General features: G+C 42.6%; 2 protein-coding genes across 4 annotated transcripts in view; one reads left to right on the top strand and one right to left on the bottom strand.

The window, feature by feature from the left end:
* METTL8 (methyltransferase like 8) overlaps window positions 1-8,594 on the bottom strand; it is a 61,863-nt gene extending 53,269 nt beyond the window's left edge. The window contains exon 1 of the mRNA XM_030210442.1: window positions 8,350-8,594. Coding sequence (XP_030066302.1) covers window positions 8,350-8,389 — 40 coding nt within the window. The 5' untranslated portion in view covers window positions 8,390-8,594. The remainder of the gene's footprint in view (window positions 1-8,349) is intronic.
* A 51-nt stretch (window positions 8,595-8,645) lies between these two features.
* The window catches only part of DCAF17 (DDB1 and CUL4 associated factor 17), a 163,710-nt gene continuing 145,120 nt past the window's right edge, over window positions 8,646-27,235 (top strand). For 2 of the 3 annotated variants that reach the window (XM_030210498.1, XM_030210496.1), the window contains exons 1-2: window positions 8,646-8,734; window positions 16,200-16,381. In XM_030210498.1, the coding sequence (XP_030066358.1) occupies window positions 16,211-16,381 (171 nt within the window). In that variant the 5' untranslated portion in view covers window positions 8,646-8,734; window positions 16,200-16,210. Of the gene's footprint in view, window positions 8,735-9,055; window positions 9,116-16,199; window positions 16,382-27,235 lie in introns of those variants that run through there. The other variant, XM_030210497.1, reaches the window with a different exon arrangement.

Raw genomic sequence — 27,235 nt, 5'->3', positions numbered from 1 at the left:
ATTGTGCCTGAGAACAGGCCCAGAACACATGACCTAGAGTTGCTCCCGGAGGCTTGCACTTCAAGCAATAATCGGATGTGACAGCCTGCATAGTGGGCCCTGCGGGGGGATATAAATAAGTGTACTGCAAACTTGTATAAGGTTTCTCTGTGTTGCATATTGATTGCTATCTTGGGGATCAACGGTGAAAAGGATTTCACGTGATTAGAAATAAGAGTTATTTGTAGTTCTCTAGACCAAGTCGACACAAGTGTAGCATAATTTCTCTCTTCTGTTATGTCTTCAAGAAACTTATGATAAAAACGCAGAGGGACATGTTGTTGTGATCCCAATATCTCTTGCAATGTGTCTTGCACATCTTCTGTTAAATCCGTCTAAGGCAGGGAGGCTACGTAGTGCTTAAGTTGATAATAAGCAAACACATTCAAAGGTGGTATAGAATATTGTTGTTGTAGGTCACAACATACTCGTCAGAACTTCTCTTCCTATATGGAATAGAATACTGAAATGAGTAGGTGTTAAAGTTGAGTTTCTACTCTGGAGAGGGAAAATGTGAGTAAATTATAGAATACTAGTAAAAAAGGCCCGTTTCTGTAGGCAAGGAAACGGGCCTTAGGCAGGCAATTCCCCCTCCTCCCGTGCTACGGCCCCCTCGAACCCCCCCTTCCGCGAACCTGTCGTTCCCCCCCCCCGTGCCAGCGAAAACTGCCGCCACAGCCGTTGTTGTGCTACCTTCCCTTCCCGTAGGTTCCTCAATCATCTTCTTAGAAAGTTTAACTCCGTGCGTCTGACGTCAGATGCACGGAGTTAAACTTTCTAAGAAGATGACTGAGGAACCCACCCGAAGGTAGTGCACAACAACGGCGGGGGGGGGGGGGGTGCGGTTTTCGGCATTCTGGGCGGGGGAATCGACAGGTTCGCGGGAGGGGGTGGGTTTCGAGGGGGCCATAGCACGGGGGGGGGTGGGGGTGACAGCTGATTCCAAGGCAGTAGGAGGAGTAGGGAAACACGCGCTGGAATCAGCTGTGTTGACGTCAGTGACGTCCGTGCCTGCCTCGCAGACCACTTGCAGCCAGGGAGCCACGGTCCCAAGCATAGAACGTTGGAGGTGAGAATTATTATATAGGATTACAGTTATATCCATATCTCCAGAACTTAGGTGCATACAGTCATGACAGCTGTATGTTATGTGTGTGAATCTCACCATTATTCTATAAGGAAAGTAGTAACTTACATTCCTATATAGGATAGAAACATATTTGTGGTCATACAATTTTATAAAAGCCCATTTTGCATATAAGATAGGTTTATACACAAAAACAAAACCCTTAATTACCCTCTTAAAATGTAGCTATTGACCATTTAGAGATTGCACTCTTAGGATTTCTTACCTTTATGCAAACAGAAACTCATCAAATGCATCCTCACAGCTAGACTTTAGCTCATTTCTATTACTTGAGCACATGTTATGAAAAAAGTTAATTTTGTCTTGGCACCATGTTATCTTTGAGTGTGTTTCTGCACTAGGAACAGCATCGATGGCCTTGTTTTTGATGTTGAGTTGTTTGATTTGTTCCTTGAAGTTGTTTTTTTTTGTCCTCCAGAAGGAGAAGGCTAGTTACTTTAAAATGTACAGGTGATGCAGCTTTATTTATTAGGAATCCATTTACCACTTTTTTTGAAGAGATTCACTCAAGGCAGTGTTAGCATTCATACCTCTTGATTATCTGTAACTGCAGATGAGCATACAGAAAAGCTCTGTTAGGTAAATTTATCCAAGTGTATTGGCTTCAGTGGCATATGCCTCAAAGGACTCAGGAGCTGCACTAATATCTAAAAAGAGCAGCTGCTCCTCAGTCAAGCACCGGTAGCAGCTGAGGAGGTAACGCATCGTCTAGCTTCTCTCACCTAATAAATGCAAAGAGCTCTGCTTAATCAGTATTGCATTAGGAGACACTGATGCTTAACATTGAAAGAAGGAGAAGCATTGGCATCGGTCCTCATTGATACACAGTGCTGGTAGCACGAAGAGAGAGGCTAGGCTCTTGGCCGTTTCCATAGAGAGACTCGGGTGTTCTCATGACATTTAGGGGGATTATGATAGTATCCAAAGGCCTGTTTAACTCTTACTGATGTGACTCAAGAGACTGTCATATCTCCTCTTGCTTCCCATTTTGTTCTGGCATCAGCAACTTTTGAGAAGAAGTAGGAAAGAAGAACCCAGGAAACTTTTGATTACCATCTTGCAAGTGTCTGTGCATCAGTATCATCTGGTAGTACCTGGTGATATTGATAATTGATGCTGGATGCCCTGAGGGTCATCGATGTCCTATCTCCAGTACCTCATGAAGAAAGCTCTAGTTTGCATGGACTAAGCCTAGTATGTACAGGCACATAATATCATAAAATAGTTATTGGGCTGCATCAGAGTGAGAGGCCTAAGGAGCCAATGACACAAAAAAAGTTCTCTGTTGCCACATCAGGTTTGAATTGAAATTTGCTGTATGTAATTTTGATCTTTGTTGAAGTAATCGGAGCACTGGGTGCACAGCATTTAGCATTTTGAGTTTCTCTTTAGGAAGCGAGTATGGAAGTAAGTATTATTACATGATTCTAGAGCTGTCCAGTTCTTTATTTTGCTTTTCATTAATTTGGTTCCGAGTGAGTGTGTGTGTCTCCTCACTACAATTATTTGAAAATAACTAAACTAAGCTAGAATTTTAAAACTTTGGGGTGTTATAGGCACTTTAAAAGAAATATTAGGTTTGCAGTTTTTGAAGGTATGCAATGTTTCACAAGACAGTATATGGAAACAACAAATCTATGCACAATGAATTCTGTACAGAGGTAATTCACAAGATCACCTTCATCATGAACTCTGAAAGCAAAACAAGTAGACGTTACAACACTGTTACATTGTTTGTTTTCCCCTGCTTCTACCTTTTCCTCTTCTCTCCTTATACCTTATATCCACCTAAACTACTCTCCCCTTCTCCTTTAAGAGTTCTCTAAAGCTTCTTCTCTCCCCTCAGTTGTTCTTCCCCTCGCCATTGACCCTACATCCCTGGCTTTTTGTCATCGCACACTCTACAGCCTACACTTCGTTTCTTCCAACTGGTCTATTTTCCCACCAGGGCTATATTACATCTCATATATCACCTGGTGCAGGATTTTAAATGCCACCATCCCAAAGCAGGATCCCAAAGTCATCACTTCAGTTTGCCCTACGTACTTCACAGAAGGAAATGAACAAATAGCAGAACTATAAAAGAAAGGTGGTGGTAGAGGAGGTAAAAACAGACCCTCCTGCTGCTGCTGGTAATAGGCTCTGCTGAACAGCGACAGTAGGTTAGGCAAGGTAAGCTCCTTTATGTCAAACTTTTTCTATCGTCGCTGTTGTGGAGCAATAGCATGAATCGCTCAGAACAAATTCTTATGTTACTTTCAGTAAAGCCCGAAACTGTAAATAAGAAACAAGTCCTATTTAAATATGATGATTATTTATCAGGCACTACTAAACACTCCCCCACTAGAGCTGGAGACTCTGTTGGAGAGGAAGATAAGGGAACACAACAGTCCCCAAGGAGTTTGGATGAAAACAGGTGATGGGGTGAGCCTATTTAGTCCATTATATAGGCTGAAGCCAGCAGATGGAGCTTGCTACCGTTTTGGTACACCCAAAACAATAACAAAAGATTATTAGAAATAATGGACTGCCTATGCATAGCCCATCTGTAAAAAATCCTAAAGCTGTTCCAGTTGGATAGGTAGTGCCTTATAAAGTGGAGGACAAAATATTTTTATTAACTTATTTTACAGTTTTCTAATTTATTTGAAAGCTTCCCATATCAAGATATAAATATCAAATTGAATATCACTAAAACAGCTTAAAAAATTATTGTAGCTGGTATAAACAGCAGTTATAAACTCTATATTTTGTGCTCATTTTTCAACACTGTTCTATACAATACAGATGGCCAAATTTCAGTGAGGATATCCTGTTTCCTGATGGGTTTATCTTAACTGTTGTTATAATCTGCTTTGGGAAGCCTGGTGTTATAAAAGACGGAATATATAGAAATTAAATGGAAGTAAAATTAAACTTTCCTTTCACTGGGGCACATGGAATCACATCTGTTTTGTAGAAGTTTACATTTTAGATACACAATGGACATTGAAAACTGGATGACAGTCTTGATAATAGAATGTATACAACAATCATAAATTATTGTTTATCTTCAATAAAAACGATTTAAACATATAGAAATTAATTATTCTGTTTTGAACATGTTTCAGGGGAAAGTGGTTTTATAAGTCAAAATACAAATAATTATTTTTGTTTCATGCAGATCTCTCTTGTCTAAACATATAAGCCCCTAATGCAGTCCATTGGTTTTCTTATATTTTGTTCTTGTGATTATACTGTGCCAAAACTGAAAACTTTATCTCTATCTGGTTGATAATAAAAAGAGCTCATTGTGAACGCTATCCACCCTAAAGGTTGTTTTGTGGCTGTACATGAGGAATTGTGATGTTGAATAAGTAAGTGTCCCTAGTCATGTATCCAAAGTTCATATAATCCTTTCAAGAAAGCAAGTTAATCGCTTAAGTTATTAGTGGAACATAACCACAGAGGCATGGTATGGTCATATTTTCAATATCGTAATACTAAGACCCAGAAACAGGTTATTTTGAGTTAGTCTTCACTGGACCAAATTTGCTTTCCTTATGCCATCACCATCCAGCTGGATAGGTAGTATCTTAAAAAGTGGAGGATAAAGGATTTTTTAAAACATTTATATAACACATTTTCCCAAAGCCAGGCTCAATGTGGCTTACATTTGAAAATGTAAGAAACAAAATAATATAATTCAGTTCTATCATGAGGGCAAGTAGATGGCTATGCCTGAAACATTTAACAAAACAGATTAGCATACCCAACTGGGCATTTAAAAAAAAGTCTGGCATGTTTAGAAATCAAAGCCGCAAGTACATACAGTTATCCAACTATTATCACACGCACACACCAGAACAGGCATCCATACACACATTGCAAAAGTAAACTACAACTTCTACAGATTACATCCAAAACTTAATTTTCTCATTTCCATCTTCCAAAATTCCAGACAGCAGGTGTACAGATCAGCAGGACCCAAAGCAAGTCAGAAACAACACAGTTTATACCTAAATTGTTCCACCTCCCTTAGGATTCACCTTTGGATTTAAAAAGCAAAATCATGTGTATTTAAGGACTGGATAAACAAATTAAAAACAAAGTTTAAAGCAAATGCCCTTAATATGTAATACTTGGCAATAATAATGAAACGGTGATGGAATATTCACCTAGAAAGCAGCCTGAGACAACAGATTTATTTTCCACTGAACATAATTAACTTTGTATGAACTTGAGCTAATTGTGTGCTAAACTGGACAATGCTGGCACATTTAGACTGACTCAGGATTTCTGCATGAAGGTAGCCCTGCCCTCATTATTAAATATTTGTCTTTTAAACAGTAGTAAATAAAATATCAAGTGCATTTTTATATCTTGCTGCAAACCATAAAACAAAAAGCAAGTTCCCACATGCCATCTTTTTTTTTTTTTCATGTCTCTAGATCAAAAGATTTTAAATGCTTCCAGGTTTCAACCTAATTCACGTTTGATTGCAGGACAAAAATGTCATAAATAAATAGAAATTCTTAATGTTGAGCACCTGATTCTTATAACATCCATTTTAGAGGCTCTATACCAGCAGAAAAAAAAAATCTCTGCACGAACACATGCTATGGTGTCCCTATAACCAGCCCCTACAAATGACACACTGATTACGATTTATAACAAATTACTACTCTACCTATGAAAAGTTATTCCGTTATTACACTTCCTCTGTGTACATCTGTATGATGCACAAGTTAGGCAAGAAGAAGCAGACATGTGACCGATCCAAAAGCGGCCCCACCACCAGGACCCTGAAGCAGCAGTGTGAAACACAGGCCATCATCGGCCTGGGGCTAGGAGAAGTGAGGAGAATATGGTCCAGCACAGGGTCTATCAGTGCCTTTAAAGACAAGTGCCTCCATTGATATTGAATACTGTGATGGACTTTTGATGTTATATTATAACCGATATCACATAGACCACAATCAGTGAAATTGTGTTCTGCTTGTTAGTTAAATCACAAAATGTAATTAAGTGGAAAATAACAAAAAATAGAAACAATATTGAATCAAGACAAATACGATTGAATTTGGGAATGACACATGAAGATGGAAGGTTTTTTTGGCCAATGATGAAGAGAAGATTGTTCAGATCTGTTTAGTTCTTTTAAATCTATATGATTCATGAGCTCATTGAGGCATTTTTTCCTTCCACTTATAAGAATTTTTCAAAAAAATTGTTTAGGGCATTTTCATATAGTGGATATTTATTGTTTTAGTCTAGCAATATAAATATCATGAAATAATGAAATATCACTAAAACAGCTATTTTAAACTGTATTTTGTGCTCATTTTTCTACACTAAATGGAAGTAGAAATAAACTCTCCTTTCATCGGGACACATGGAATCACATCTTCATCTGTTTTGTAGAAGTTTATCTTATAGATACACAAATGGATTATTCTGTTTGAGCACGTTTCAGTGACAAGTGGTTTTAAGTCAAAATAATACAAATATTTTCTGTCAAACAGATCTCTCATTTGTTGAAACCTAACTAAATGGGCTATAAGCCCCCAATGCAGTCCATTGGTTTTCTCATATTTTGTTCTTGTGATGGCTTATACTGTGCCAAAACTGGAAATACAGTGAGACAGAATAATAGAATTCAGTAACTTATTTTTTATGTTTTAATCACCTTTATTAAAAACAAAACATGTTGGTTGATAAGCTTCGTACAGAACAAGAAAAAAACAAAAACAGTAAACCATCCAACATGGCACAATAAAAACTGGTAGTTGTGACTGGCCACGACACAGGATTGGGATTGAGATTCCTAGTGCGATACCCCCTGACGCAGCTCTTAGTGAAACACAGGCTCCCTGTTGGGCATCTGGGAGTGTTACAGGTGGCGGAGGACCAGATTGGAAGGTTGAGAAGAACACAAAGGTTTTAAGCATTACTGTGGAGGGTTTGATTGCACTGCCCTACACGTACCGCCTTTGGACCGAATGTTAGTGGGCTTCACTGACATTGGGACCAATAGTGATAACGTTCCTACACTGCGATAAGTGGAGTTTTTTTCCCTATGATGGTGAGCTGTGGCCATACCTTAGAAGTAATGCCGGTTGGGTCGCTTTACTGAGGTTTTTTTCTCCACTGATAGGCGTGTGGTGAACTGTTGTGGCGAACTGGGGCCTTGAAACCCAACAATATAATTTTGTGAATTTTTGTGATTTTGTTATACAATAAAAACTTTTACAGAGAACATACCACAAGAACCCTTCCTCTCCCGTACTCCCCTCCCTCCCTATAAGCCCACCTGACTGTTTCCACCCATCAAAATAACACAACAGATGTACAGATCAGTAAGACTCAAAGCTTTTCATAACAAGCACGGCCTCCGTTGTATGCAGATCTTTCATGAATATTCATTGTCAATATCCTGACAAACCTGACTGCCTTGGGTAACTCCAGGACCAGTTTATCATACCATAAGAGGCAGACACGGTCATATAATTAACATTATAATTTTGAAGTTGACTTGGTTAACTTCTGCTGTATATCAACCAGTTGTAAATAATAATAAACAAATTAAGTGCATTTTTATAATCTACCACTGTATTCTTCAAAACAGAAGGAGCAAGTTCCTACAAACCATCTCTCTTTTGATCTAGGCACAGGAACAAAAAAAATGTTGAGCACCTGGTTCTCATAACATGATGTCTGTTTTAGTGGCCCATTACCAGGAGAAAAAAAAAATCTCTACACGAATATAACACGTGCTAGTGTCCCTTTAAATGTAACCAGCCCCTCCAACTGACCACTGATTAAGATTTATAACAAATTACTACTCTACCTATGAAAAGTTATTCAGTTATTATACTTCCTCTGTGTACACCGTATGTTTGAAAATATAAAGGAAATTAAATAAAAATGCTACCAACAATAAAGAACAAGGTGGACGTAGCAGCTCATAAGTTTGCTTGCTTTGTTGTGAATTAACGGGGACAACCGCGGCGCTAGGCAGGGGAAACTTAGACTGACCTGATCGGTTTCAGCGTTCTGACGTCACTTCATCTCCTGTCTACTAAACCTTCTTGCATAGACCAATACAGACGAGAAAAGCTGTCAAGAGATGTTCTCTTGAACAGAAAAGAAAAAAACCATACCTCAGAGCTTGGCAAACCCACCTCGCAGACAATTATAGCTGCAGATCGCTCGGACCATCATCCCCTTTTCTGTTCACCGCTAGAATTTGAGCGCAGCTAACCACCGATAAGGAAGAAGATGGTGACCGAAGAGAAAGACGCAATTCATCCAGTCCACCCAAGGAGTTCAACTACCTCTCTCAACACTATATAATAATTTGGCTGAACTTGATCGCGCGCTCAGGAAAAGGCATTTGGTGAACAGATCAGCCAATCAGCGTGCTGGAGTGCAGGATATCCGTTTACATGCCGGAAGAGGTTTCTGTCTTTTATTGCTGGGGTGGTCTATGGCGCTGAATTTGGTTGAGGTGAAGATAAGAGAATGCGCCTGGAAGGAAAACACTTATCTCCTTTTTCATCGTAGTTGGTAATATAATAAGCTTAAGATTTCAGTAGTTTTTCAATGAGTGAAAATCACTGTAATTGTTCTCACGCTTTATAAAACTATTCCCGGAGGGAGTGCATACTAGGCGAAATAAGGCGTGTTAGGGGAGACTAAGTTAAAGTAGTGGTTGCTTTATTTGTAATGTATTTAGAAAGCCAGCGTTAGCCTTGTTATTATACAAGGTTGAGTGGTCGCTTATGGTAGGAGCAAAGTGTAGGTGCAATTAAAGAAACAAAATAGATCCAGCAGCCACAGAAATAGAAGTTGCTTATCTGTAACGGTAATAGTTCTCCGTGGACAGATCTTCTAGCCCTACAGATGAATTACGTCACTGTGACGTGGCCGACCCGGTGCTTCTGCAAGGTCTGTAACGCTTTTAACAAGCCTGCTGTGCATGTCCCTAAAATCTCACTCCAGTATGAACAGTAGAAATAGTCACAAACCACGCCCCCTTTCCTGTCAGTTTTATGAATAGCAATCGACAAATTCGGGAGGGAGGGCGCGTGGGGCATGTTGCTAGGTCTGTCCACGGAGAACTACCGTTACAGGTAAACAACTTCTGTTTCTCCATGGACAGAGATCTTGTAGCCACACAGATGAAGACTCCCAACCTAAACACAGGTACAAGGCAGCAAAACACATCATCTACCGAGGTCATTCAGATAAAATAAAGTACGTGTGTCCGGAGGAGCAGGCAAGTTGTTGATTCACAGAGTGGATGCCAAAAGTGTTTGTCCGAAACGAATCGGTAATGGAAGCAGTGTCCAGGCAGAAATGTTGAATGAAGATGTGAACTGATGTCCATGTTGCTGCCCTGCAAATATCATTAATGCTGAATGATGCAGGTGCTGCAGATGCCACCATAGCTCTTGTGAGTGGAGACATGAGGAATATTGTTTGGATGATGATTTTGAGCTGTTGTATAATCCAGTTGGAGATAGTACGTTTAGTTACTGGTCTTTGTGGAGAAGTATTGCGGTGAAAATAAATCTTTAGTGCTCTTGAACAATCTAAAGTAAAATTATTGATTGTTTCCTCTCCTCATATTAATCAATCTTTGGCAAAAAAAAATTTGGATACGATCGCAAAATCACCTTGTCATGTAATGTTTGTGTGTATGGAGGATAATAAACTAAAGTTTGAATCTCACCAACTGTTGATGTAAGCAGTCTTCCAAGTAACACATTTGAAGTCTGCAGGTTGCATTGGTTAAAAGGAGGCAACATGAGTTGCTGAAGTACAAGATTAAGATCCCATATTACTGATGGATGCTGAATAGGTGGCTTTAAATGTAATAGACTGGAGATCATGTGATGCACTGACTGGGACAGTTGTGCCACAGTCAGTTTCTGGGGTCCCCCACCTTCATCAGCCCAAATATACCACTTTCTGTATACGTTGTTAGCATAAATCTCACTCAGATAATAATTAACAGGTCATGGACAAATTTGTCTGGAAATTAGAGCCCACAACGTCGAGGAAACCACCCAAAAAGGAACAGCTGTGCATGAGGAGCTCCAACAACAAGATGTCGGCGGGAGGGCAGGAGTGCTGTGCTACGTTCTTGGAGCAACAACTTGGGCATCTAACAGTGGTAGTGGTGGCTGCATTAGAGCCGAGGTTTGGCAGGCTCTCCAAGCAGCTCACTCATTTAGAGCTCCTACTGGCAGGTACAAACCAGCACACCACAGAATTAGAACAATGGATGTCTAACCTACAGGATGAATCAGAAGTCAGGGCGCGATCGCTGGAGACCTTGGAGCGTCGAGTATGTGATCATGTGGAGCTCCTTGATGGCTTGGAAAATTACTCTCGACGGAGCAATTTGAGGGTAGTTGGCTTACCGGAGTTCCTGCAGAAATGGAATCTGGGCCCATTGTTTAGAGTCCTGGCTAAGCAAAGAGTTTGCTCCTTCCGACAGTGTGGGGAGCCCTTTGTTTGGAGAGCGCCTGAAACAAGATTGTCACCGACCATGGGTGGTGATCGTATTCACAATTGTGTATATAAAATAAAAATTGTATGGGGGTTTCAACAAAAACGCACTTCCTTAAAATATGAGGATGCCCCAATTTTCATTTTTCATGATTATTCTGCAGCACTGCAGGAACAAACATGAAAATTCTCATCTATATTCTTCTTATGCAAAGAAAAAGGATTGCGCTTTGTTTTTATACCAGGCTTTGCTCAAAATACTTTCCTGGAAGCAGCGCAAGACTGCGTGAATAAATTTAAGGTAGACTAATTAGATTATTATAGTCAACATTTCATGTTTCCTGTCTCTGTATAGCCAATAAACTAAGGAACACTTTGCATTTGGTGCAGGTCACCTTGAACTCTCTATTGCATGAGAAAGTATCCCATTCTTGTTTTGCAAATTCCATTTCCACTGGTTCAGAAATAGGCCTGGAGGGTTGCTTGCATGCTTAGTCAAAGCCTGGGGAGGGACTTGGACAATTTCCTCCTTCCATGACCCTCAGGGCAAGTTATATAACACTAGTAGAGATACAGTGTCTATCTTCACCACGTACTTCTCTCATCTCTACCAGGCAGTGGACCCTGTCAAGCAGAGAAGAGTGTATCATAGCATGTGCCTACCAGTAATCATGCAGTTAGATTGCCTCCTATATATGTGTATCTGTGCTAATTGTGACCAGGGTACCATGGCCAATAGATATTTTAATGTAAGACCTGCAAAAGATATGCTGCCCCCCCCCCCCCCAATAATTGCCATGTTAAATTTGCTCTTAAATCACATTCATTTTATTTTGTTAAGGTATGGTAACTGAAAAATCTAGCTGATTTTAGTAAATGAGATTTTCTTTTATTGGGTCAATGTCTTTTTTCTAAAGTCTCTGCCGGTCATAGTTCATATCTCACCTATACAACAGCAGCAGCAGATCTCCAAGGACAAGCCTTTTACCTACTCTTAAGGACAGTCTTTCACAGGTGCTTCCACATCCAATGCTGTATTTAAAGTAGTATTCCAAACATCTAAAACCTCATTCAATGAACAAGTTTCAGAAACAATTAAATTTGGCAACCACACAGTACCAAGATCCTCTATCTCAAAATGTGGCCGAATACTCAACTTACGATCATAACCCTTTTTTTTTTGCGCCACAGCATCAACAAAACTCAAGCTGAAAGTCAACATATAGTGATCAGTTCAACAATCAAGATTAAATTCCACACATCCGCTCAAATTCACTAAAACATCTGGTGCTACCAAAAATCAAGTCAAGTACATGCCCAGCTTGATGGGTAGGTATAGAGACCAATTTTTCCAGATGAAAAGCTGACAAACAATGAAACAGCAAGTGTTCTTTCTCCTTAAAGATCTGATCGTCAAAGTTAAAAAGCTCATTAAAATCCTCCAACAGACACAAACAACAAAATCAATAGACAATCCCATTAAAAACTCTAAAAAAGGAAATTGATCTGTCCAGCTCACATACTTCTGGAGGAACATACACCAAACACAACACATAAACCAATTCTGAATTGCAATATATTCACCTCTGCACCAACCAAATCAATATGCAAACAATCTGTAAAAAAAACACAACCTTCTGGAACAACACGCCCACTCCCAACTATAACCAGTATGCCAGCAGTTCCTAACTCTGTTCAGCTTATGAAGCCAAGACTTTTTCATACATAAAACCTCATATGCATCCAAAGTCTGTGCCGATGGTTGCTTTTCTGCTGGTATTGCTAAAACTTTGGAAGTATCCATTAACATTCTAATTCCATTATCTCACCAAAGGATCAGTCTGGACTCCATACTAATGGGTTGTGTCCATCCGCCAGCAGGTGGAGAGAGAGAACACTGATGAGCTGTGCTGTACAAGCACCTGTGCATTAGATCTCAGCCAGTATTCTCTATCTCCAGCAGGCAGATAGACATTCCCTGTGTAGCTCTGTGACTCTCTGTGGTCATTTGTCCTGTTACTAGGGTCAGTTAAGTTGGGATTGAGTGTGCTGTGCCTCAGGTGTAAACCTAGTGGTGTGAGGTTCCTCTCTGCTCTTTCATTACCACTTCTGTGCCTCTGTTCTTCCCTAGCTGATTTTCTCCTTCCTCTTAAATTAAAAAAAAAAAAAAGAAAAGCTTTTCTTAGTGTTTCTCTTTGAGAATTAGCTTTGGTATGGGAAGTTATAGGCACTGTAAAGTCCTATCTACAAACTGAGTACTAGAGCATGCCTGAACTTGTAAAAAGCTGTTTCTACTTTGATAGTTAGCTGTCGCCATCAGGTTTGTGTAACATTTGTGTTAAACTGGTTGAATTACAAATTCTGCCAAAATTAAGATGCTGGAGCCTGCTCATTGGGTCAGGGGGCTTTCTCGTGACCCTTTTCACCTGAATTTGTACTCCTTTTATATCGGGCTTTCCTATTAGAACAAACAGCTGCTTTCTGAAGAGAATCTTTCAAAAAAGAGGAAATTCCCTTAAGGAGTGGACGAGCTTTCTCCTTCATCTTCATCTTCTCAAGATTCTGAGGAAAGATTCAGTAACTTCTGAGCATTCATTTTCTACTGATCTGCATGAACCAGATATGCCTGGTACGGGGGGGGGGGGGGGGGGGGTGATGATCCCACAGCAGCTAGGTTAGTTCTTAAGGAAGAACTCCCCTTATTAATAGTCACAATTGTATGGAAGTTTAAAATATTATGTCTCCTGCTTAGGCCGCGTCCTCGGCCCCCTCTATAATGTCTAATACAAAAAGACCCTCTAAATCTTTCTTTTATATTCATGAGGGAAGTCATTGTGGCTCAGTGGGACACTCCCAATTCTAGTCTAAAAGTGGCAAGCACTATGTCTAAACTTTACCCCCTTCTATCAACTAACTTAGAACAGTTTGTTTTGCTGAAAGTGGATGCCTTAATTACGGTAGTCACTAAAAGGACAACTGTCCCAGTGGATGTGGTACTGCCCTACTTTCAAAGTAGTTTCTCAGCTCTCTTCCCTAAAATAGCTGATAAACAACAGTGAGAGCCATTTGAACCCATCTCAGTCTCTCAAGTATCTGGGGGTCCGCTTCATTATGAAGGTGGAGAAGGTCTTTCTTCCCATGACTCGTCAGTTGAAGCTTCAGAATCAGATTACCACTCTTTTATCTCTTCCCTGCCCCACATCATTGGATTGTATTCAAGTTCTAGGGTCCATGATGGCAACGTTGGATGTAATCCCAAGGGCCAGATTCCACATGCATCCTCTTCAATCTTTACTGTTGAGCTGCTGGTCCCTACTCTCTGAAGCTTATCAGGAGTTGTTACCTTTGATGCACCAAGCCAGAGTGAGTTTAAACTGGTGGCTGAATCCTCTGAACACTCTAAATTAGTGTGTCCTCCGTTCAGATGACAGCCTGTTCAGTTGGGGGGGCTCATTGTCTTCAAAGGACTGCACAAGATCGATGGTCGGATGTGGAAACTTCTTGGTCCATAAACAGATTGGATCTCAGAGCAGTCAGAAAGGCTCTTCTAGTCTTTGCCTTCTGAGAGGGAAGCCAGTTTGAGTTTTTTCAGACAACGTGATGACAGTTTCTTATATCAACAAGTGGAGAAAAACCAAGAGCATTTCTTTGGCCAGAGAAGCTCTTCTTCTCTTTCAGTGGGTAGAGAAGAACATTTCTCTAATTTCAGCATCCCATGTAGCAGGCACCCTGAATACTCAGGCGGACTACCTCAGCAGGATCTGTCTAGATCCAGGGGAATGGCAACTGTCATAGGTATGTCTGCATCAAGAGCTACAGTAGCTATCTGGTTGAAAGAAGCTATTTCTTCATCTTCTTGCTGTCAGGCAAAGCTTCTCTATTAGACCTTAAAGCTCATGCTACTTCTTTGGCGGAACCTCATGCTCTCTCATTGGAGGAAATTTGTAGATTCACTACGTGATCTTCCTCTAATTCCTTTGTTGAACATTATTGCTTAGATGTGGCGGCCAGATCAGATGCCTCTTTTGGAGCTAAAGTCCTTACTGCAGGGGTATCACATTCGCTCCCTAATTGAGGTTTTTTTTTACATTCCATTAGTCTGTACTGATCCTTTGGTGAAGTAATGGAAGGAAAAATTAGTTCTTACCTGATAATTTTCTTTCCTTTAATCCCAAAGAATCAGTCCAGTTTGTGTCAATGACATCATCTCCACCAGCCCACCTTCAAATTTCATTTGGGAGGGCATCCTCAAGGTTGTGAGCATTTCTAAATGCATTCTCTTTTGTCTGCTGAGAAATGCTTTGTCTTTCAAGTGCACGCCCTTCCCCCCCCCCCCCCCCACCCCATCCACCTTCTCCTTTTTCTCATGAACCTGGGTAAAGAGGTAGAGTAGCAGAAAAAAAATCAGGAAGACAATGGGGGCCATCCCAGAGATGGCCCAGGGGCCAGTGACTGTCCTTAGACTTGCATTGAAGAACACCGACTTGGGGTGTCTGATACCCCTGGGCTGGTCTTCCATGATTATAATGCAAAAAGCTAGAATCCAAAATAACATTTTCCTATAAAACTTAGATCTAGCTCATATTTGGGAGTGGTTGTACATCCAGCAAAGGTTCTCAACTGACTCAACGTTGGTGTACTTCATCATCATAAACTAATGTGTAAACTTGGAATTCCTGTATGTTGAGACCAAGAACGTGCTATGCATGAAATCTGTTTTATAATTTATGTGAAGCCAACCCAAAATCTAAGGAACCATCAAAGTTAGGGGGAGAGAACACAGCTCTCTTAAAGTAGTATTGTGCAATACCAGCAGGAATATGGGGCCAGTAAGCCCATTCTCCTGCAAGCATTCAGTCAGCAGCACACTGGGCCCTCTGATAGCTGCACCCAAGGAGATTTGCTTATCTATTACCATGGGCTCTTTTTTTTTTCTCTCTCTCTCTCCCCCCCCCCCCCCCCATCCAGTTCTCTGCCTTTCTCATACATTCTCCCTCTCCAAGTCACTTAGTTTGTTCCTCCATGCAGAAGAAGACACTTCTTTAGGCCTGAGACGGATGCTGAGCCCTGCCCCTGTGACTGTATCCTAGGAAAAAGTGGCCTGAAGCAGTTCATTCCCTTCCCAGTAAGATATATTGAGGCGCAGGGGAAGTGAGCACTGTAGATATTGGTTTGGCATAGGTGCCTTGGTGCACAGGACACTGCATTTCCTGCCTGTTGGGCTCCTAAGGTGGTGGTTGTCCCCCTCCCCCCCACCGAGTGACCCTGAGTAGGGATGGTAGTGGGACTGGACATAACTTAAGAAAAAGTGGTTTTAAATTTCTCTTCAATTTTGCTTCTGACTTTTGTCATAAATGTTTTCATAATCTCTCCTGTTTGTTTTCCAGGGGTGACAAGTGATCCTGTGACTTCTTCCATTACAATTGTCATGTGATGGCCACAACCAGTGATTTTCTTTTGGTATGATTTTCAAATAGAGGCTAACTGAAAGATTTTACTGTGTTATTTTAAACAGTCACAACAAAGATGAACTTGGACTCAAACCCATCAGTGAAAAGGAGAACAAAAAGAATGTGTTCTGGACAAAGGAACAATGTTTGCCTTTATCTCACCACAAGGTCTTATGGTTGTTCAGTAAATTGTGCTGGTGCAATCCAAAGAAGAAACATGGGCTTTCTCAGAAAACTAGTTTGTCAGGTAATTTTATTGCTTCTTACACTAATCACAAAAAGATGGATTCTTGCAGGATCTATTACTAAGCTATTCAGGGTGCATAAAAATGGTCACCCAAGCAGACAACATAGATACATTTGCCATTTATTTATGATTGATATCAATCACTAAGCATTTATTTTGTAGTAAGGAACTTTTTTTTTATTCCTTTCAACCCAGTGGAAATTGAAAACAATTATACAAAATGGGTCAAGTCAGTCTGTCTGGTAGCAAAATAATGCTCTAAAAATTTAACAGAATGAGATGGGACTTTAGCATGAGGAGAAGACAGGACACATTACATTTTTTAAAAATGGGCAAATCAGATTAGGGGTTCTACAGAAATAAGTTCCCTTCAGTCCAGTAATTTCTATAGGGATAAATAGTTCCTGCTTCTGTAACACAGAAACTTAGAGTGAAACATAGCAGTTAGAGAGCAGTTTAAAAGGTAGAATTCCTACTTCCATAGCATCCCACAGGTCAATCCAGAGATTTGTGGATTATGTCTCTCTACCAGCAGATGGAGAGAGAAAAAGAGAACTTCAGAGATTAACTATATGTGGTCATGTGCAGTCGGCTTCTGTTCAGTATTTATCTAACCGATGGAGGGTCATAACTGTGCGGCTCTGGATTGATCCAGCTCCTAGCCCATCCAACTAGTCCCTGTTGAGCCTGGATCGGGGTTGAGGTCCAAGATCATGGGAATTTTATTGGGGGGTATACCTGGTGGTATCAGGTGTGTGCCCCCCCCCCCCCCCTGGTTTACCGGCCTCCTGTGTCCTACTTGTTTGGCACTTGCTTGCTCTCTCCTGCCTCCTGGAAATAAATAAATAAAATAGCATCAGGCCGCTAAGGTAAGCTCTGCAAGAACAGTATTTAAAAAAAAAAAAACCAACAACCCAAAGTGAACCAGACGCAGGAGCACTTTGCAGCACTTGATTTTTGGTTGGGTGGGGACCGCAGCATTTCCCTCAGTGCTCCCAATGACAGTGTCTTCAGAAGCTGGCGAGCAGCAGCTGACGGGTACAACACGTGCGCATGGCGCAATGCGCCTGAAGTGAGACTGGCGGGAGCAGGTAGCCCAATTTTGGGCAAAGTGGAGGAGACAGTTCCCAGTTTAGCGGGAACCGCCGGCCCATCTATGGTGCGCTTTGATGCAGTGCTGTTTGCTCTTTTCTGCTGCACTCAGCATTGCACATGGCGGTGAGAAACCCTCAATCTGAGCAGGCTTTTCTGCAGGCAGGTTCCTATCACCTTGATGACCCGGCGCAAGCTTCTGGAGATGAGGGGGCCCCGTTTTCGTCAGGGTTGGTGCTACTTATGCACAAAGCATTCTTATTAAAGCAGTCAGGACTTCACAGGGCCTAGATACTTCTCACTCTCCTCCCAGATCTTGCCACAGCCTTTGTTGCCTAAGTGGCCCCGGATAGAGGCCTTGGATTTCGATGCCATCTCAGTGGAGTCGGATGGGGACAATGCCCACCTTTCAGGGGACCCCCCCCCCCCCCCCCCCCCAGGGGCTATGGATCCTCGAGGGAGAATTGCTGTCGGAAGAGGGAGATAACCCCACAGCAACCTCGTTTTCAGCAGAAGTCACAGTTCTTTTGTGGCGAGTGATGATCGGCAGTTTCAGCCCGTAGAATGCAGCCCTACGCGAGAGGCTCACAATGATGGGTCCCTGGCACATTCCCTGCCAACTGTCCCATTATCTACGGGAGTAGGCCAGAGTAACTTCTGATGAATGGGTCTTGGAGGTAATCAAGGACGGATGCAAACTCAGTTTGCCCGATCCTTGTTAGATTTCTTACTAGAGTCTCCCTACAAGTTCGAGGCTAAGATGGCAGTGGTGTGGGAGACCCTAAACAATTTGTTACGCCACAGTGCATCCTTTGCTGCTGGAAGAGTGTGGCTTCGGTCGTTACTCCATTTACTTTGTGGTGCCCAAAAAGGGCACCCTATCTTGGACATTAAGGCGGTAAACGAGGCCTTATGGATTCGGCACTTCAGAATGGAAACTTTGTGCTCAGTCATTGCCGCAGTACAACCCAGGGAATTTTTGACTACTCTCGACCTGAAAGAGGCATATCTGCACATCTCCATTTGGCCCCCTCATCAATGCTTTCTTCGGTTTGCGGTGCTTGGTTAGCACTGGCAGTTTCAGGCGATGCCATTCGGACTCACTTCAGTGCCCAGAACCTTCTCAGAGGTTATGGTGGTTATTGAGGCAATGCTCTGGAAGGAGGGGGTTCAGGTGCACCCCTGTCTGGAAGATTGGCTCATTCGAGCACCATCCTATGAGGAGAATATCAAGGCAACAGAGTGATCTCTCTTCTCCGCTCCCTAGGCTGGGTGATCAATTTGCCAAAATGACATCTTTTGCCGTCACAGTCGCTGGAGTAGCTGGGCATGCAGTTCAACACGCGGGCAGGGATGGTATCTCTACCGGCAGCGCACAGTTCAAGGCTCCAGGGGTAGCTGGAGAGTCTCCTGCAGAAGCCGGCACCACAAGTCTGGGATTACGTTCAAGTGCTCGGTTCCATGGCAGCCACGTTGGATATGGTATTGTGGGCCAGGAACCACATGCAACCTCTTCAGTTATCTGTCCTCAGCAGGTGATCATCTCTGACGGAGGATTATCAGGTCCAGGTGCCGTGGACACCACAAGCCAGGTCAGCAATACAGTGGTGGCTGGCTCCAGAGCATCTGCAATGGGTTTGCCCCTTGGCGTCACTGGATTGGGTGGTAGTGCCCACAGATGCTTCCCTATTCGGTTGGGGGGGGGGGGGTTCATTGTTTAGGTCGGACCGCCCAGGGGGCTTGGTCCCCGGTGGTGGCATCATGGTCCATCAACCGGTTGGATTAGAGGACTATTCGCCTGGCACTCCGGCAGTTTCTCAGCTTTCTATGGGCGTCCCCCCATGTGGGTGCTATCGGACAATGCTACATCGGTAGCATACGTGAACAGGTGGGGGAGAATGAAGAGTGCGTCCCTGGTACAGAAGGCAGAGGTTCACTGCCACTGGGCGGAAGTACACCTGACCCTGCTTTCGGCGGCGCACATAGCGGGATCGACAAACGTGCAGGCAGACTTCCTCAATTGGAATTAGTTGGACCTGGGTGAATGGAAACTGTCGCCCCAGGCGTTCAAGCAGATTACAGACCACTGGGAAAGGCCGGAGATGGACCTCATTGCCACCAGGACCAATGTGAAGGTAGCACAGTTCTTCAGCAAGGGCAGGGAATCCAGTGCAGAGGGAATTGATGCCCTACTGCAGAATAGGCCCTTGGATTGTCTTTGTTTTCTTACCATGGCCCATGATAGAGTGCATGGTGGGCTGGATTGGCCTCTGCGCCCATGGTATGCGGACCTCATCTGCCTCTTAGCCGATTGTCCTCTGCGGCTCTCTGCACAGGATGGACTCCTGATTCAGGGCCCCATTCAAATGCAGGATCCCTCCCACTTTGGTCTTAAGGCCTGGCCGTTGGGAGGGTATATCTGAGGAAGAAGGGTTACCCGGATAAGGTTGTTATGGCCATTCTACAGGATAGGACGCATTCCACTTCCACTGTGTATGCCAGAGTCTGGCAAAAGTTTGAAACTTGGTGTTCTTCGTCTGCCATTCTGGCAGTTTTGGCTTCAGTGTCAGTTATCCTTAAGTACCTTGAAGGTTCAGCTGGTGGCTTTGGTCTGCTTTACAGGCCGCTTTAAGGGTACTTCATTAGCTGCGCACCTGATCATCGTCCATTTCCTCCGGTGTGTGAACCATCTGTGGCTGCCTAGGGTGCCGGTGGTACAGACATGGAATCTGAACCTCGTTCTATGGGCGATGCAGCGTCCTCCTTTGAGCCTTTGGATCGCTTATCTTTGAAGGATCTCACCTTGAAGACTGTTTTCCTAGTGGCTGTCACTTCGGCCAAATGCATGTTGGAGCTACAAGCCTTGTCTTGCAGAGACCCCTTTCTACGTTTCACGGAAGCGGGGCTATTCATTCGGATGGTGCCCTCCTTCCCAAGGTGGTGTCACGTTTTCATGTGAACCAAGCGAGGAGTTACCAGCATTTTGACAGAAGGACTACCCCTCAGAGTTCCGGGCACTACGGTATCTTATTCGGCGCATTCTTACGTGCTACTTCGAAGTCACCAAATTTCGCTGATTGGAACATCCTGTTTTTTCCTCTGTGCTGGGCTCAAGAAAGGGGATATGGTGTCCCAAGGCCACAGTGGCTTGTTGGTTGCAGGAGGCGATAGTGTCGGCTTACTTAGCCGCAGGTAGGTCTCCTCCCTTTCAGGTGCAGCTGGCGCAAGTTGCTTCCCATGCCGTTTCGTCTGGTTTCTTTGGAGGACGTTTGCAGGGCCGCCATGTGGGCTTCAGTACATTCCTTTAGCAAACATTATACATTGGGCGTGGCAGCTCGTCTGGATGTGGCTTTTGGTGCGTTGGTCCTTTCTTTTGGGATGGATTTACCCCACCCTTCTTGAGGACCGCTTTGGCACATCCCACAAGTCTCTGGGTTGATCTGTGGGATGTTATGGAAGGAAAAAAATTAGTTATCTGAAAAATTTCTTGTCTTTAGTCCTAACAGATCAAGCCAGAAGCCCTCCCTTTATCAAACAATTTCTGTGTGGTTTTTTTTTTTTTTTTGGGGGGGGGGTGTTCAGGTTTTTCGAGTCTCTAGTTTAGTAGATACATAATGGAAGAGTTCCTACATTTGTTTTCTGTCCTTCAAAAAAGAAAAAAAAAAGAGACAAAATTGAAGACTATGTATAAACACAAGATTATTGCAGTCTCCACTCTGGTAGTATACTGCCCTCCTGCCTTGGCGGTTGAGGTTGCAAATTGGATTCACAGGGGCAGGAGAGTGTTTGTATTATTGGGATTCTGAATTTCCACTGCTTTGGTATCGACCATACTGAAGAGAAGCTGGCTGCACATGGCTACCTATAGCTATCTCTGAAGTTCTCTCTGTATCTCAATCTGCTGGTAGAAGGACATAACCCACAAGTCTCTGGATTGATCTGTTGGGACTAATGGAAAGAAAATTATCAGGTAAGAACTAATTTTTCCTTTTACCTCTACCTGCTTCATTTCCCTGCATACTGCTGTACCCAAAAAATATCCCTTGCAACTGCTTGACAACTTGCAACCTGTCCCACTCAATAAATAACTAAATTATCCCCCTGCAATTGCCCCATGAACCCAAAAATCACCCTCCCTTCAACTGACCAAACACCTTATATACTGCCTCAACTCTACAACTACCTCATTACCTGCTACCTCCTCCACAGACACAATATGTAGCCAGCACGCACACAGTACCATAAGTACATAAGTATTGCCATACTGGGAAAGACCAAAGGTCCATCACACCCAGCATCCTGTTTCCAACAGTGGTCAATCCAGGTCACAAATACCTGGCAAGATCCCCAAAAAGTACAAAACATTTTATACTGCTTATCCCAGAAATAGTGGATTTTCCCCTAGTCCATTTAATAATGGTGTATGGACTTTTCCTTTAGGAAGCTGTCCAAAACTTTTTAAAACTCCGGTAAGCTAACCACCTTTACCATATTCTCTGGCAACGATTCCAGAGTTTAATTACACGCTGAGTGAAGAAACATTTTCTCCAATTCATTTTAAATTTACTACATTGTAGCGTCATCGCATGCTCCCTAGTCCTAGTATTTTTTGGAAAGCGTAAACAGATGCTTCACATCTGCCCATTCAACTCCACTCGATATTTTATAGACTTCTATCATATCTCCCCTCAGCCGCCTTTTCTCCAAGCTGAAGAGCCCTAGCCGCTTTAGCCTTTCCTTATAGGGAAGTCGTCCCATCCCCTTTATCATTTTTGTCGCCCTTCTCTGCAACTTTTTTAATTCCACTATATCTTTTTTGAGATGCGGCGACCAGAATTGAACACAATATTCGAGGTGTGGAACGTCATCTGCCATTTAGACGCCCAGTCTCGTAAGGTCCTCTTGTAATTTTTCACAATCCTTCCGCAATTTAACAACTTTGAATAACTTTGTGTTGTCAGCAAATTTAATTACCTCACTAGTTACTCCCATCTCTAGGTCATTTAAAAATATGTTAAAAAGCAGCAGTCCCAGCACGGAACCCTGGGGAACCCCACTAACTACCCTTCTCCATTGAGAATACTGACCATTTAACCCTATTCTGTTTTCTATCTTTTAACCAGTTTTTAATCCACAATAGAACACTACCTCCTATTCCATGACTCTCCAATTTCCTCTGGAGTCTTTCAATGAGGTACTTTGTCAAACGCCTTCTGAAGATCCAGATACACAATATCAACCGGCTCACCTTTATTCACATGTTTGTTCACCCCTTCAAAGAAATGTAATAGATTGGTGAGGCAAGATTTCCCTTCACTGAATCCATGTTGACTTTATCTCATTAATCCATGCTTTTGAATATGCTCTGTAATTTTGTTCTTAATAATAGTCTCTACCATTTTGCCCGGCACCGACGTCAGACTCACCAGTCTGTAATTTCCCGGATCTCCTCTGGAACCTTTTTTAAAAATCGGCATTACATTGGCCACCCTCCTATCTTCCAGTACCACACTCTATTTTAAGGATAAATTACATATTTCTAACAATAGCTCCGCAAGCTCATTTTTCAGTTCTGTCAGTACTCCGGGATGAATAACATCCGGTCTAGGAGTTTTGCTACTCTTCAGTTTGTAGAACTGCCACATTACATCCTCCAGGTTTACAGAGAATTCATTAAGTTTCTCCGTCTCGTCAGCTTCGAATACCATTTCCGGCACTGGTATCCCACCCAAATCTTCCTTGGTGAAGACCGAAGCAAAGAATTCATGTAATGTGTCCGCTACGGCTTTGTCTTCCCTGATCGCCCCTTTTACTCCTTGGTCATCTAGCGGTGCAACTGATTCTTTTGCCGGCTTCCTGCTTTAATATACCTAAAAAAAATTTTACTATCTGTTTTTGCCTCCAATGCAATCTTTTTTTCGAAATCCCTCTTATCCTTCCTTATCAGCGCTTTGCATTTGACTTGACATTCCTTATGCTGTTTCTTATTATTTTCAGTCGGTTCCTTCTTCCATTTTCTGGAAGGATTTTCTTTTAGCTTTAATAGCTTCCTTCACCTCACTTTTTAACCACGCCGGCTGTCGTTTAGTCTTCCGTCCTCCTTTTTTAATACGCGGAATATATTTGGCCTGGGCGATGGTGTTTTTGAACAACATCCATGCCTGATGTAAATTTTTGACCCTCGCAGCTGATCCTCTTAAGTTTTTTTTTTTTTTTTCACCATTCTCATTTTATCATAGTCTCCTTTTTTAAAGTTAAACACTAATGTATATGATTTCCTATGTATACTTCAAAGCTAATATAAAATGTGATCGTATTATGATCATTATTATCACGCGGCCCCAGCACCATTACCTCCCGCACCAGATCATGCACTCCACTAAGGACTAGGTCTAGAACTTTTCCTTCTCTCGTCGGCTCCTGTACCAGCTGCTCCATAAAGCGATCCTTGATTTCATCAGGGAATTTTACCTCCCTAGCCTGCCCCGATATTACATTTACCCAGTCAATATCGGGGTAATTGAAATCACCCATTATTATTGTGTTGCCCAGTTTGTTTGCATCCCTAATTTCCTTTAACATTTCTGCATCTGTCTGTTCATCCTGGCCAGGCGGACAGACGGTAGTACACTCCTATCACTATCCTTTTCCCCTTTACACATGGAATTTCAATCCACAGTGATTCCAATAAGTGTTTTGTTTCCTGCAGAATTTCAATCTGATTCAAGGCTCTCGTTAATATACAATGCTACCCCTCCACCAATTTGATCCACCCTATCACTACGATATAATTTGTACCCCGGTATGACAGTGTCCCACTGGTTATCCTCCTTCCACCAGGTCTCAGAGATGCCTTTTATATCTAAATTTTCATTTAGTGCAATATATTCTAACTCTCCTGTCTTATTTCTCAGGCTCCTGACATTCGCATATAGACATTTCAAACTGTTTGTTGTTCCTATTTACATCATGCTTAGTACTTGACAGTATTAATTTGCAATCTTTTGTCTGATTTTTATTTAAGGACACCTGATCTACTACAGTCTCTTTTGCAACCTCACTATCAGGATACCCTATCTTCCCTGTTTTGGTGATATCTTTGAAAGATACCTTATCCCAAACCATGCGCTTTTGAGCAACTGTCGGCCTCCCCCCCCCCCCCCCCCCCCCCCTGTTTCTAGTTTAAAAAGCAGCCTGGTCTCACCCTGGTTAAGGTGGAGCTTGTCCTTTCGGAATAGGCTCCCCCTTCCCCAGAATGTTGCCCAGTTCCTAACAAATCTAAAACCCTCCTCCCTGCACCATCGTCTCATCCATGAATTGAGACTCTGGAGCTCTGCCTGTCTCTTGGGCCCTATGCGTGGAACGGGTAGCATTTGAGAAAATGCTACCCTAGAGAATCTGGATTTGAGCATTCTACCTAAGAGCCTAAATTTGGCTTCCAGAACCTCTCTCCCACATTTTCCTATGTTATTGGTACCCACATGTACCAAGACAGCCGGCTCCTCCCTAGCACTATCTGAAATCCTATCTAGGTGATGCTTGAGGTCCGCCACCTTCGCACCAGGCGGGCAAGTCACCAGGCGATCCTCACGTCCACCAGCCACCCAGCTATCTATATGCCTAATGATCGAATTACCAACTACAATAGCTGTCCTTTCCCTCCTGGGCAGCACTGGGAGACATATGCTCGGTGTGAGAGGATTGTACATCCCCTGGTGGGCAGGTCCTGGCTACAGGAGTACTTCCTACTTCACCAGGGTGATGCTCTCCTTCTAGGAGACCTCCCTCCTCCAAGGTAGCACAGGGGCTACCAGACTGGAGGTGGGACTTCTCTACAACATCCCTGTAGGTCTCTATGTACCTCTCTGTCTCCCTCAGCTCCTCCAAGTCTGCTACTCTAGCCTCAAGAGAACGGACACGTTCTCCTGAGAGCTAGGAGCTCTTTACATCAGGCACACACATATGACATCTCACCAACTGGGAGATAATCATACATGTGACACTCAATGCAAAAGACTGGATAGCACCCCTCTCGCTGCTGGACTGTTGACTCCATCTTAGTGTTTTTGAGTTTTTCAATCATTTAAAACTTGCTGCAGTATTAAGGATATTAGCCTAACATAAAAGTGTCTTTTAGTTTATATAGTATATAGTACAGAATGGAGATTATATATATACACAAATACAAGCAGTTCCCACAAATATATACACACGGGAACGTAAAAGGATAAGGAAAATATTTGCTTTCTTTAAGTCTACTGTGAAAACTACTTAATTATATAGTTTCCTTTATTGGTTGCTATATGTATTGTCAAATAACAAATGTTGCACTTTTTAAGTATTGTGTGCGGTACTAGTCACAGCATTTCAAATATATTGTGGAACAGAGGCTTGACTGAACCCGAGATCTTCAGTTTCTGCTGAAACTGAATCCACGACTGAAATTGACCGCTCAGTTTTGGATGAAGCAGAAAACGAAAGCAGCTAAGCCAAGCCCTACCCTCCCCTTCTCCCATTGCTACCACACATAGCCAGCCTCCACCCCCCTACTGCTGCCACACACTACTTCCTTCCCCACCTGTCGGCCAACTCCTCCCCATCCTACCTCAGGTGCCCTGATGGTCTAGTGGCCTAACCTGGGCAAGAGCGTTTTAATCACTCTCGTCCCAGACATCTCTACTGCCAAAATGGCCACCATGAGTGCCGGAATTTCAAGCCGGTTTCAGTGCCAAAACTGAAATTCAGTCAGCCTCTATTATTTGTATCTTAATTCCACAAGGGGGAAACAAAATTCATATGAGGAAATGCAAAAGAGCTTCAGGCTCTTCAGCTTGGAAAAGCAAAAGGGGGGGGGGAATGTGATGGCAGTCTACAAAACATTGAATGGAATGGAATGGAACAGGTAAGCAAAAGTTGTTTACCTTTCAAAAAGTGCAGACTAAGGGACACATCATGATGTTAGTTAATAATACTTTAAAACAAATAGAAGAAAATATTTTTTCACACATTGCATAGTTATGTTCTGGAACTTGTTACAAGAGGATGTAGTAAAAGCAGTACAACTGGATTTAAAAAAGGTTTGGATAAATTCCTGGACCTGAAATCTTTAAACCATTATTGAGGTAGATCTGGGCAAAGTCACTGCTTATCCTTTGGGTAGGAAGCATGCAATCCTGCTGTATTTGTATTCTGCCAGGTACTTGTGATCTGGCTTGGCCACTGTTGAAGCTAGGATACTGGTCTGGATGGACCTTTGGACTCATCTGGTGTAGCAGTTCATATGGTCTTTTGTTTTAACTTTGCGTATGCTTTGTGTGCATAAGTTACTTGAGATATGCTCAGGACTCAGGAAGTTAGGATTACCAGCTGTCTGGCTTTTTTCAGGAATCAAAGTTTTACATTTATGAAGGAAGTTATTATTGTGAGCTACCATAAAGACATGTTTTTACACTAACTCAGGCTATTTTAGCACAGGTCCCATTTTATGCTGTGAGACTTTTTTACTAGTAACTAGGGTTAACAGCAAAATAACATGTCTTTAAGGGTAGCCTATGTTCTTCAAATGATATGCATGAATCCCCCTTTGTGCATTAGGTGCTGTTTGCAGCTCAAAGCTGTCAAATACATTTGAAAATGGACCACCAGGGAGCTTTTTTGAGTTGTATGGGGTCTCGAGCCCCCTCACCCCACACAACTCAAACTCCTTGGTGGTTTAGTGACCCCTGTTCCCTCCAGAAATCCCTGGTGTTCCAGTGGACCACC

This window comes from Microcaecilia unicolor, chromosome 7 (assembly GCF_901765095.1).
Source record: "Microcaecilia unicolor chromosome 7, aMicUni1.1, whole genome shotgun sequence".
NCBI classification, from domain to species: domain Eukaryota; kingdom Metazoa; phylum Chordata; class Amphibia; order Gymnophiona; family Siphonopidae; genus Microcaecilia; species Microcaecilia unicolor.
Note: the sequence above shows the minus strand (reverse complement) of the source record. Positions and strands in the feature narration are given on the sequence as shown.